Source organism: Charadrius vociferus, unplaced genomic scaffold (assembly GCF_000708025.1).
Source record: "Charadrius vociferus isolate BGI_N301 unplaced genomic scaffold, ASM70802v2 scaffold51, whole genome shotgun sequence".
Taxonomy (NCBI): domain Eukaryota; kingdom Metazoa; phylum Chordata; class Aves; order Charadriiformes; family Charadriidae; genus Charadrius; species Charadrius vociferus.
This window is the reverse complement of record NW_009646939.1, coordinates 5,417,205-5,430,645: the sequence shown is the minus strand read 5'-3', so window position 1 is coordinate 5,430,645 and position 13,441 is coordinate 5,417,205. Positions and strand designations below refer to the sequence as shown.

General features: G+C 39.8%; 1 protein-coding gene across 1 annotated transcript in view; it reads left to right on the top strand.

Annotated features, from left to right (window-relative positions):
• The first annotated feature begins 56 nt into the window (after window positions 1-56).
• The window catches only part of TRANK1 (tetratricopeptide repeat and ankyrin repeat containing 1), a 43,370-nt gene continuing 29,985 nt past the window's right edge, over window positions 57-13,441 (top strand). Inside the window, exons 1-8 of the mRNA XM_009895002.1 lie at window positions 57-190; window positions 1,731-1,854; window positions 3,271-3,421; window positions 4,421-4,539; window positions 6,003-6,086; window positions 9,247-9,385; window positions 9,967-10,098; window positions 12,149-12,316. Coding sequence (XP_009893304.1) covers window positions 57-190; window positions 1,731-1,854; window positions 3,271-3,421; window positions 4,421-4,539; window positions 6,003-6,086; window positions 9,247-9,385; window positions 9,967-10,098; window positions 12,149-12,316 — 1,051 coding nt within the window. The remainder of the gene's footprint in view (window positions 191-1,730; window positions 1,855-3,270; window positions 3,422-4,420; window positions 4,540-6,002; window positions 6,087-9,246; window positions 9,386-9,966; window positions 10,099-12,148; window positions 12,317-13,441) is intronic.

Here is a 13,441-nt window from a genome sequence, read left to right as displayed (position 1 = left end):
AGTGTCTCTTAAATCAATGCTTTTGTTTGATTAATTTTTTTTTGCTCTTAATCAGCATGGATACCATGGAATATGCACGGCTTATGAGGCAAGCTGGGAACCAGGATTTTAAAAATGGAAATTACTCTTTGGCCATCAGAAAGTACGATCAAGCTCTATATATGCTCAGCTGTTTAATACAATGGGTCCCGTAAGTATTCTTGAATTACAAATTGTAAACCATAAGACAAGCCTGAAATTTGTATAGTACTACGGTTAACTCAGAACTATATTTCTTGCCCAGACACCTGATTTTCTTGTATCTATTGTCAGACTTTTTAGTGTAACAGTTTTATAATTAAAGAGGAGTTGCTGTTTCTCACATATACTTGGGAGATTAGTTAGTGACTGTAATCTGAATATTTTTCTCTAAGCATCAACTATAAATTAGTGTAATTAAAGCTCAAATTAACTTTTCACAAACTCTGGTTTCTGTTCAATAACTTCTGTGTCTTAGCTGACATGCTGTGGATTAATCTTGCTGGGATTCTGTCATGTACTGGTCACGTCTATGGCCTGTTGTTACATGGGTCATCTGATTATCTTTAAAATGATTCATGCAAGTTACTTTGTTCTTGTTGTTTGATCTTTCTTGGTATTCTCAGATTTGTTAAAAATAATTTTTCAGCAGAAAACTTCTGTGGGTATTTCTTTCCAAATGTTAAGTGCTTGTTATCGTCAGTTAACAACAGTTGCTAATGTTATTAATGATTCAATAATTGAGTATTATGTTAACTATTAAACATTCATTACTACCATGTATTAATTGACCTAATGTAACACCAGCCATTCATTTATTTTGACTGCTAGCCATGTAGATGAAGTAGTAGAATAAGTCTGGAGCACAAGCAGGGAGTAGGACCGAGGGAGGACTGAGCTGGGCAGGCTGCTCCTAAGCATCTCCTCTCCCCTTGCCATAGGCTGCCTTGGCAGGATCTGCTTGTGTGCAAGAGTGTGCTCTGAACACTTTCAGCATAATTGAAAGCACTTTCTTGAGTGTAAATTAGTAGATAGGAATAACATGAAGGATGCAACTTCATGGCACTTATTTGAGAACAGGCAAGACTGGCTTTCCAGGTTCCCCAGCACCCCGTGGACTGTAGTCCTGTAATTTGTGTGCAGCTCTGTCCAGAAACTGTTTTGGATCCAGCAGATGCTTTAAATACTTCAGTATATTCTGTTCTCTGAAATATATTTATTTATTTCTTAGCTGGTGTAAATGTGGATAATTCTGTTGACTTCATCAACTGGTGATACAGTAAAAAGCATTTAGGTTGTTTTTTGGTGATCTAAATGTGTTTAGCATTCTTTCCATCTAGCAGCTTCCATTCCTGTGTCTGTTTTCTCCCGTTCTTGGCCACTGGCTTTCACTGAGCCTTATCTACATGTGTCAAGATGGTCTAAACTCTTTCTAAATCCTCATGCTGCGTTACTCCAGTGGGTTGGCTTTCTGCTTCAGAAGAAACCAGGTTGTCACTAAAGGTATCACTAAGATATCATTTAGGATGTGACTAAGAGATTTTATAGGTGATGTTCAAATGATCTTCGTTTTCTACAACTCTTTTTTTACCTCTGATTTTGTTAGGTGGGTGGTATGTAGACTTTTTTCTTTTTTTCTTGTTGCTAACTATAAACTACTATGTGTCATTTTTCAAGCGAATAAACAAATAATACTAAAACCATATTTTTAGGTGTTCCAGGGACATAGCTGTGTTACACTGCAACAAATCAACTGCCTTGTACAATCTCGGTAAATGGAAAGAAGCAGTGTTTTCAGCCTACCAGAGCTTACGCTGGGATCCGGAGTATGTTAAGGTATTCAGATGTTTAAGCTGGCAGTTTTTGCATGCCTTGCTTTTTAAAACAAGTGGCAATATCTGCTTTTTATTGTGCTTTGGTTTTGAAGTGTGATCAGCAAATATAGCATGAAATTCCAGAATTGTGTCTGCCTCTGTACGTGAGTATCAGAATTGCTACTGTAATAGTACTAATAGCATTTAATAAAATGAAGTAGCTCTCTTGCACCAGGAGATGCTGGTTCTTTCCAGGTCCCAACAAGAGAGGCACCGATGCTTTCGAGAAAGATAACTATTTTATTAATATCCCAGGCAAGGTGATAGCAAGTAATAAAATCTTACGTGCCGTTGTGATGCTGGAGACCCGGGGATGACGCAGCACCGGCCAGTTCTCTGGTCTGGCCACGGGGTGCTGTGCAGATCCTGTCTGTGATGAGGTTCGCCAGCTCTGTGTTCACTGGTGGTCTTTCAGAGCCCGGCTCACAGTATGGATTCATCAGTCACTGGCAGCAGGCAGGACTGGCGTGGGGACTTAGCTTTGAAGGCTCCCCTGGGCAGTGTGCCCTCATATTCTTTACGTGTTAATAAGCCCGCGGTTCCTGGGAACAGTACGTAGTGATCAAGCTCGTATTGTGTTTCCAGTGGACAGAACATTATGGTACGCATACGCTTGTGATTATGTACACATTAATTAAGTACACATTGACTCAACTACTCGTCTGTTAGGATTAAGTAGCGGTTGTACAGTATTTATGATATGGAGGCATACGCTTGCATTGGTTCTTTTGTACAATAAAGAGTCTTCTGGACCAACTGCTACAGTTTCCCAGAGACTTTAGTAGAAGGTATTTGATTTAGATGTGGTAAAATTGCACGCAAGCATCAATTTAACTTGCGCTGTATCGCAGCATGCCAGTTATCTGGTTTGAACAAATTGTCTTTTCTGTGACTCTGAGCCAGTACAACTTAGTTCAGTGGTGAATATAAATGTGTTCAGGTGTCATTGGCTGAAGAATGTATGCATTGTGGTAAACACTGCAAAATGCAGTGATATGGGAACATAAACGTATATTCAAAAAAAATAATATATGTATGTACAAAAAAAATATATGTATATACAAAAAAAAAAAAGTCCTGTCCAGAGGAGGTTAAAATATAGTTGCATGTCTTTCATCCTGTAGTTATTTTCCAAGGTTGTATTCCAGGAATGATCACTCTTGGTATCTGTGATGACATCAGTAGCATATTGTGAATTTCAAGGGATGTTTATTGCACTTGTTTTGGATCTGTGTGTAAGAAGCTGTAAAAATAGTACTACATGTAATTTTTATAGCATAATTAGAGAATTTAGGAAAAAATGATGAGATTTTGTTTTGTAGTAAAGATATCTGACTATTTTCCCAACAATGGTCTTTGTTTTCCTTTTTTTTCTCAGGCTTATTATAGAGCTGGACACTCATTGATCATGTTATCAGACTCTTATGAGGCGATTTCTATGTTTCATAAAGGTTTGATTCTCCTGAATGCTTCTGCAGATCGAACTCAAATCGCTGATTTTGTAGCAGGAATCTTCATGAGTGTCAATGGTAAACTCAAATCAAGAGCTTAAATTTTCTAAGGGCCTTTCAGTAGTGATGACAACACAAGTCCTTGATAGGACGTCCTTCTTGAGATCATTCATTTGGTCCTCAGTGCCACAGGTCTGTTTGAGGGTTACGAATATGTTGAGTGGCCTGATCAAAAGGATGTGGTGAACTTGGTCCACTTTGTGTACAGCAGATGCCAACAATCCCAAAACACTGTGCGAGGGGGGGGGTGTTGTCTCCCAAGAACACGTCAATTGTGGAATAGTTAGAAAAGGTTGAAATTCAGACTCGGGGAGACAAGGTTGGAGACTTGGAGCTCCAGACCCCTAAGGCTTTAGTGGGTTTTGTTCAAACCACCGTGCTTTTCTTTTAGCTAGGTAGATTTGAAAATAATTAGAAGATACTCATCTTAAACTTGAGTTTATAGTGCAGCGTATTCCAGTGTGGTGGATTTTCCTTCAGCTAGTAATGGGCAGCAATGAAAAGAGGGAATTTGGCCTTTCTGTGGCATCGCATGGGTTTTTTTTGAGCAACATCCACCCTATGTCTCCTTGCCCTCTCCTATTCTACTTGCTTTTTTTGTCCAATTCACAGACTTTGTCTGATGGGGCCTGCAGGTGTGCCAGGAGACTTCGGGTTGTGTCCCTGCTGCATTTATTTGAACTCGTAGCCCTGTGTTAAGGACCTTATCTTTAGCAGGGTCCATAGCTGGGCTCACCCACAAGTGGAAGAACCTCCATGAGCTTCACAATGTCTTGGGGCTTAAAGGTGTCTCTTGAGGGCAGGGATTAATATTTTTTTGGCCTTGTTTAATGATGACTGGGCACTCATAACAAGGTTCTGTATCAGTTGGGTCGCCAGGGATATTTAAGCCCCCCTTTGGCATTCTCCTGGGGATTAGCCAGTGCTAAAATGTGCAATGAAGTAATGTAGTTGGAGACCCCAACTTTAAAAGCGCTGTGTATACTAAATCACTTTCTTGATGGCATATTCTTGCAGATGAACGAGTGTTTCCACCAAGTTTTCCCCCGGCATACGAATATATTTTCAGCGCAAGGTTCGATGCCCTGATCTGGCAAGCAGTGATAGAAAGGCTGGCCCAGAAAGGGAAGTGGCGGGTGAGTCTGTCGCTGTGGCGCAGTGGGCGATCATGTCTTACCTTCTCAGGGTCAACTCCTCTCATCTTCACAATCCAAAACCGTGGGTATTTAGTGTTCCCTGCTTCAAGCATCTTGGGTTTTTTTTTAAGAATTGAAAAATACTTCTAGTGGTAAATAACTTTGGATATTCATTTCTTGAAGGGATACAATGAACTTGACTCTTGCTGTTGTCTCTGTTATAAGTATGGTGCCATCTAGAGTCATTATTCTTGAAAGAAAGCAGAGGGAGAAAAATACATGTTTATTTGTGGTCCCAACTTTTAGTTTTCCTTCGTTATGACAAGCTGGATTTTTAAAGCTGTCTGTGAAAGACCCGCAAATAAAGGAACATCTCAGAGGGAGTACATGGTTGTTAAACAAACCTGGATCATTTAGAGAAACCAACAAGTGAATCACCTGAAATTATTTGAATCCTCTTTTCTATAGTGACTGCACAAAAAAAAAAAAAGTCCAATTTTTCATCCACCAGTACCCCCAAGTCATTTTCCCCAGGGCTGCTCTCAATCCACTCATCCTCCACTCTGTATTGACACTGGGGATTGCCCTGACCCAGGTGCCCAACCTTGCGCTTGGCCTTGTTGAACTTCATGAGGTTCACATAGGCCCACTCCTTGAGCCTGTCAAAGTCCCTTTGGATGGCATCCTGTCCCTCAAGCGTATCAACTGCATCACTCAGCTTGGTGCCATCTGCAAACTTGCTGAGTGATTGAATGCACCACACAATCCCACTTTCTATGTCACTGATGATATTCAATAGTACTGGTCCCTGTACAGGCCCTTGAGGGACACCAATCGTTTCTGGTTTCCATTTGCACACTGAGCCATTGACTATAACTCTTTGGATGCGGCCATCCAGTCAATTTCTTATCCATCCAACAGTCCATCAAACTCACATCTCTCCAATTTGGAGCTAAGAATGTTGTAGGGGACTGTATCAGAGGCCTTACAGAATTTCAGGTAGATGACATCTGTAGTTCTTCCTTTGTCCTCTGGTGAAGCTAGGTGGGTTTTCAAGAAGCAAGTTAAAGTTTTTGGGGAAACTGAGAAAATGGAAAATGATACAGTACACATTTCTTGCTTTCTGCTCAGGCTGTTGGTGTTGCAGGGGAGTCTCGTCCCCATGAATGTAAAGGTCCATTCCAAAAGTGAAGAGTCACTTCCGAGGTGTGTTGGAGAGACTTTTAAGGCCTGACCTTTTAGTTTCTGAGGAGGCTTTCATCGGTCATACCTTCCCACGGTCCACTGTGTGTTACATTAATTCAGTTGATAAATGGAAAGGGAGATTCAGTAAGCTGTTACGATCTTAAAAAAAGATCTGAAATGTTGTTAGCCCTCATTTGCTTTCCTACAAGATCTGGTGAGGCAGTAAAATACAAATTTTCTACGTGTGCTTATAAGATCACTAATGTTTTCTTTTCCAGTCTTGTCTCTTGTTGTTGTCTGAGAAGAAAGAATTGCCCATCAACCTCAGAGTCAACCAGTTATCGCTGAAGAATCTCTTTGAGGTAAAGTAGGATCCTTTTTTTTTTTCTTGTGTCTACTTTTCCTCTTGTTCACTTTAGTGAGAGATTTTCAATCTTGTGTGCAAAGCTGAAACCGATCAAAGAAAAATAAAATGGAAAATAATACACAGACTTTGTATGATTATATCAAATCATCTATTTTGTCCCTTTTCATTTGAACATTAAAAAATCCTTAATTTACATAACTTCTGAATGTAATTTAATGTTTCCTTTAATTTGATCAAAAGAAATCGTCTTCCTGCCAAGTACAGCAAGTTATTCATGTCATGCTTGGAACCTGAGAATTCAATGCTGAGAAATATCTGACATCAGTTAAGTTGGATGTTTTCCAACCAGGACAATTTATGATATCCCTGGAATAGGGTATTATTATACTTTGCTAGCCTGTCTCTGGACTGCTTCATGGTGCTGCCTGTGATTGCAGGGAGCTGAGCTGGGTGCAGTGGTGGAATCTTGCCTTCTTCTCAATGCCCCGTATTTTTGGTAGGTTGCTTTATACTTAGGCAGCAACTGCTTAGCTTTCTCCCTAAAGGCTTTGATGCTTTTCAAATGACGCAGAGGATTTTGGCAAGATAGAAACATGCAGCCATAGACCAAGTAGCCACACTTTCTAATGCCTTTGACTGAGATGATGGCATCTGCAGACAGCAGGATTTGAGCTTAATGTTGCTCTTCTGAAACGTGCTCTTTTCTTTATCTTGCGATTCCTCATGTTCTGCAGCATTTGGAAACCTCCAAAGCTTTCTATGCTGGTAGGATCAAATAAAATCTTCCAGCTGTCAGAAACTGCCGTGCTCACACGTACTTTCCTGCTAGCTGGCTGTGCCTGCCTGGGGCACGTGTACACTGGTACACCCCAGAGGCTCTGCCCACGTGTGAGCTAAGTGGTCTCGTAGGGCTCGCTGCTCCCTGCCCCTGCTTTTTGCATGGGTGTCCCCCCGAAACGCTTTGAATGCGTGAAGGTGGGGGCAACCATTGCTTCTGGCCCCTTGGGAGCCAGCGTGTAGCTGGAGACCAACTGCGACAAGAGCTGCTGGTAGTTCCCCAGTTCTGCCGCTCAGGAACAACTGGTGTCCATAGCAGTACCACACCAGCTTTCTGAAGGCATCTCACGGTGTATGTGTGTTATCATGCGATAGATGCCCAGCCTGTTTCAATTGTAGTTACGTAAAGCATTTATGGACCATTAAAAAAATTCCTTTCCGTTTGCATTTTTTTAAATGTTTTACTCTTCCATTTCATTGTGTGTATTAGTTAGTTAAATATAGTTCTGCTATATGTAACCTACTTTTAAAAGATACGGTTGCACATTCATTGAGAAATTCCGTTAGGCTTTATGCTGAAGTATATCAGATTTCTTACAGCGCTATGGTTTTCCTGACAGAAGCTTTAGAAGATGTTAACCGTAGGCTACGCAGTACATTTGCTTGGCGTTTACTGGCTGGCAAATTAGCAGTTTAGGGCATATGGATGGACTATACCAGAATTTGCCGTTTGGTTGTTACAGTGTTTGTGGTACTTCCATCATAATAATTTCAAGTTGGGGCTTTTTCCATAAGTGCATTTCAGTTAGGTGCCTGACAGAGTGAGCGGGAGGAATTCTGAAAAAGAAGGGGAAGGCGGAGGAAATAAATCAACATCTATTCATAGGCTTGCTTATGGCAAGAGCAGAAGAATTAGTGGATGAGTATACGCAAAGCCATCCTGCGAGAGGCGAACGTGCTCCTCACACTGACAGTGAAGCATGGCAGTGCAGTAGAGGACACATGTAGGGTGTCTTAGCAAAAATAAAAAAAAAAAAAGTCTTCCTTCCTAGGTGAGGAAGTCAAAAAGCCTCACTGAGAGAGGAGGATAAAAGTGGGGTTGCCTTTGCAAAAGAGTATGTCCTTTGTTGCTCAATCAGTCCCCCCAGTCTTAGCTATTCTAGTGGCTTTGCTGTACATGCGGAGGACTGAAAGAATCAAGATGAAAGATTCCTAAGCACTGCTTCTCTTTTGCAAAAATGAGAAAATGTGGCTTTCTGACAACTCAAACTTCCCCTGCTGCCGCTACATACTCCCTATAATTTGTTATATTTTGATTTTGTAACTGTGCACAAACAGTAATTCTTGCCAGTCAAAATTTGGCATGAGGTGTTAGAAAAAAAAGATATATTTGTGGATGTTGGAAGCATGTGTGAAGACTGCTATTTAAAAAGATGACTGGCACAAATGGAGAAACTATGTCTGAACAGTGTTTCCGAGCACCCCCTCATGTCCTGATCCTTCTGGCGTATTGTCCCAATTTCCGTCTGAGCTTCCTCTGCCCACCTCCAGAGTTCCCCATAGTGCTGTAGCCCTCGTAGGCTGTGCTTCATGTTCATCAAGTCCTTGCTGGAACACGCTTTTTCAGTTCAGCTGCCTTCTGCTCGGGCCGTGTGCTTTCCATCTTGGTCCGTGAACTCCCCTGTAAATTCCATACTTTCATCAGATCATCTTCTAGGAATTTATCTGGCCAAAAATCTGTCTCCTAAGGCTTCACACCTTTCCTTTGCGTGAGCAGTCATATTATCATTATTGTCTTAAGAATGCCATGTTCTTCCTGAGCTGGATGAGAGTAGGGCTTTGCCCTGCTCTCCAGCCACAGGGTTCCTGAGCTGTAAAAGGACTGCTTACCTGAGTTCCCTAAACCTCTTTTAACTCCCTTTTCCCAATTTCAAGTATTTCTCCAGCCTTTTCTTGCTTTGGGGTAACTACCTGCATAAGCTGCCTCATCCAAGCTTAAAAGGCACAATATCCAGTTACAGCAATGTTCTCACTGCGGTACAGTAATGTTTAATAGACAAATGTAAGGCAGAAGGTTGCAGTCAATTACAGAGAAGAAATATAGGAATACGTATTATAAAATAGACTTCAGGTTCAGCGCTCTTCAGAGCAGGATAAGATTCTTTAAAGATTTATGAAATCTCGTAGGAGAAAAGTATCTGTTCGGAGCTTCTACGGAATTGTTATGTATATAATAAATGTTTCATTTTACAGCGGATATGGCTTGATTGTTGTTGTTCCACTGATCCTTGTAATAAAATACATGGAAAGCGGAGTAAAATAGAAATACCTTTAGCATATGTAAAATGACGCGTAGTAATTGTTCTCTTTGTTATCAGGCTTCTGAGTTGTATGGGCGTGGTGAGAAGATGCAAGAAGTAGCGGAGTTAGTCAAGTGGCTCATTTCCATTGGGGCGAAAGTTGAAACCATTGGAGTGTATCTGCTTCATGCTGTTATCAGGCTGTGTATCAAAGCAAGTGAGTGACATCCGCAGCTGAAATAAAACAAGGGTGGCCCTCATCAGAGAACTGGCAGCTAGAGCTTTTTTAATTATGTTTTTTTTTTTTTTAAAGTAATGAGATTGGATCATCTAGATATAACCTTGCATGTGCCAATAAGGCACTATTTTAAAACTCTTGTAAAGACTCTTTGATCATCTGTGCCTGATAGTGGTGTACAAACTTAATATGGTTGTTCTCTTCCATGGCTTCAAGCGAAAGTGTGATTGATGTGGGTCTTTCAGAACCCGAATATATCAGATTTGATGAAAATACCATATTTCGTCCTGCGACTTCAGTGTGGAGCAGCAGTTTCTATATGCGCTAAAGAGTCGTGAGTCAACCTCAGAGTTGCACAAGGAGCATCACGTCTCCCACAATGCAGCTGACTCTTGCCATGATTTCGTTTATGTATTTCTTCCCTCTCCTACGCCCCGTGTTTCAGAAAAGATTTCTTACAGATGCCTCTTGCCACCCCACAGAGGAAAAAAAAAACCCAGGATCTGTTTCTCTGTATCTCTTTAACGTTTATAGCAAATAGGTTTTTTTGATCATTTCAGGAAAGAACCATCTCTTCAGGTGGCTACTGACCCAGAGGCCAGACTTGAAGGATAGGATCAACCAACGAGACAGAGATGGATGCACCCTCCTGCATATTGTGGCATCTTCCAGTGAATATTCCCAGAAACGCAGTAAATACAATTCTTTTTCTTTTCATTTGTGCGGTGTTTTGTTTTCAAATGGAAAAATAAACAATGGAAAGAAAATTTCAGACCCTGGTGTTTACTGTTTTGTCCTAAGGAAGAAAATGAGAAAGTCCTTTTATCTCAATGTAGACTTTGTAATGGTAACTAATATTTAAAGAATTTAACAATTCCCTTTTAAAATTGTATACCTGATCTGTGACCAGTTTCTTTGATCTTTGGTTTGACTGGTTACGATTTTCCCACAAGTACGCTGCAGTTTTTAGTATCAGAAAGGTTACCTTTTAAAGTTTGATGTGCCCTTAAAATCCTATTAGGCCACCTGGAGACCTATCCTGTTCTTTTAAATAAGTGAAGGTGTAAAATCTAAGTATCAGTGTACCTTGCCAGAGGTGGAAAATGAAATGCTTTCCTCTACATTTTCTGTGGGATTTCTTTGACGTTAACTTAGCCTGGCTTTTTTTTTTTTCTTGTATTTCTTACTCTGCTCACTAGGTGGCAACAGGAAATAAGCGTCAATGCCAGGATAACACCAGACTTTTAGGTCATTAAATACCATGACATTCTGGTGGTTCTTGTTAATAATATGAATGAAACGCACACAACCAACCTGTATCTAAATAATTTCATTTTCTGGAAAGGTGTAGCACGTCTTTTGCAGTAGTTCCATCTGGTGCTAGATGACTCTGGCATTTCCAGAAAAAAATGCATATATATATATTTGTTCATTAAAGTTTATTTATTTATAATTATATTTACATAGTATATATAATATAGAGAGTATCTATTTGTATATGTGTTTATTTATATTTTTATTTATCTAGCATGAATATTATCTATAGAGTATATATATTTATTTAACAAAGTGTATTTATTTATATTTCTATAGTGTATATATTATATAGAGAGTATGTTTATAAATATGTATATAAAAATAAACCCTCGCACCCATCTGTTGACAAATAATAATCCCTAAAAGAGCTTGAACAGTAAGGCTTAGACAAACAAAGCAAGACATTCGTGTTAGCCTCCATCATTTTTGCCTCATCTAGGTTTTGCCTCGTGATGCGTGCGGTAAGAGAGGCTGCGTGCCATGGTGGTGTGCCTGGGGCAAGCGTGGTGGTCTAACACTTGTTGGCTCACCATTGCTCAGTCTTCTCCTGAGTGACTCAGTGGTTTGGTGCTCCTGCACTCTCCCAGCTGTCCTGAGGGTATGGCTTAGAGGGAGTGAGCCTCTTCGAAGCAAGAGGAGTACCCGCAGCTGCTTGCAGGGATGTAAAGTTTCCCCTGGTAGTGCAGTGCGACATCCTAAGAAAGGAGCGTGTCATCTTCCAGGTTATTAGATACTGTGTCGAGGCTTTAAATCACCATTATATTTATTGTGTTTGCTATCTGTAACAAGTGCTGCGAAATGCTATAGAGGTTAGTAGTTTCTGTTGAAAGCCATATGGTAGTCAAACTAGACGTCTTTGTTATAAGGCTTATTACCAAGAGAATTGTGTGTTTAATGTTGCATAGGAAAGAATCTCGATGCCTAGCAGTGTATATTCATACCTGAATATGTGATATATTCTGGTTTATTAAGTCACCTTCCAAACAGCAGCAAAATCCCTTGTGCTTTTTTGTTTTTTGTTTTTTGTTTTTTTTTTTTTTTCTTTATGTACAGAGCAGTTTGCCTAGAGCCTGGAGAACAGGGCTGGGGCATAAGGGAGGAGGTGAATTCCACATACTGCCTCTGTCCGGTGAGATGCTCATGAGGCACCCAGTCACTTTGTGTTTCTGTGCCCCCGTTTCCCAATTAATAATAACAAGGACGGAGTTGTTTTTTTGGTTTTTTTTTTTGAAGGGGTTTCTTTGGGGGAAAAATAACTAATAATACCTCATTTTTAAGACACTGGAAAATTTTCTATTTTTTTTTAATTATTAAAATTACGCTGGAAATTGTGCCAGGAAATTAAAAATACAAAGGAAAACAGAACAAAACCCTTGAACAATGAGAATTACTCTTTCTCTAATGTTTATTCATGTAATGTTTTAGGCCAAACAGAAGATGTGATCATGCTGCTGAATTTTGGGGTTGATCCCACTGTTCCAGATGGACGGTCAAGATACGTCATAGATATCTTGAAAAAGAACAAAAACTTCGATGCTGTAAAAGCAGTCAGCAATCACATTGAGAAACACACTTCCTCTGAGAAATGGACAGGTACTACATGGACTATGTGATTTTTTTCCTGTTTTGAAATTATATCCTTTGGATATAAAACCGGTTTATTAGTAATTGATAATAGTAGGTGGTTTTTATGTAACTTTGCCTATGAGTTGTCACCCTGTTCTCCTCCTGTCTGTCAATGATGAATGTTTTATCCTTGCCTGAAGGTGAATGCTGTCCAACTGATCTTGGTGTATCATGCAATAAGTAACTCCAAGTTGCTCTAAGTTACTGTAAGCCACGGGGTTTTTTTTCTCACCCTTAACATAAGGCTCCCCCCACCATAGAAACTACTTCTTTTTGGTGCTTTTTCAGTTTTAACCTTTTACCTTCACTTTAGTTTTTGGAAAGTTAAAGTGTCGGTGGCATATTTAAAATGCTTTTAATAACAAAAAGTATTGACAAAAGAGGGAAGCTCTGAAATGATGAAAATGTGAGTGAAAAGATGTTGAGTTTTTTTAAAACAAAATAACAGTTTAGTAAGAGCTCTTTGTTCACAAAGTTTTAGCCATCTTTGATCTATGTTGGTGATATGCAGCTAAAATTCCTGTATTATGTGGAAAAATTTAATCTCTGCACACGTTAAGGGAAAAGAGTAGCAGAGCAGATTGTCAGACTAAAACTATGAGAGCCTCTCATAACCAAAGCAGGGGAGCTAAAATTTAGTTACACTCTTGGAGTATGGGGAAACTTCAAAGAATGTTTTAAAAATTATTAATGATATTTCTAGGCAGTTTGCAAAGGACCTGTTGTCATAAACAAATCGTAATTGTCCCAGTGCTAATATGAAATTTTGTGAACTGGGGTGATAAACTGGTTTCCAGTCTGCTTTTTTATAATATCCTGTCAGTTCTGAAAAGGATTCTAACTTGCCTGTTTTTTTTATAATTTTCCATTCTGGAAAATAATGTATCAAGTGTGATTGCCCAAATAATGGGAATTCCATGCCAATAAATGAGAGTGAGAAAACATAAATTGTACAATACCACCCCAGTGTGACAGCACTGAGACTGGCTAACCCTTCCCTAGTTTCTGGTTTTAAAATGGAGGAGGGTAGATTTAGATCAGATATTATGAAGAAATTCTTTACTCCGAGGGTGGTGAGACATTGGAACAGGT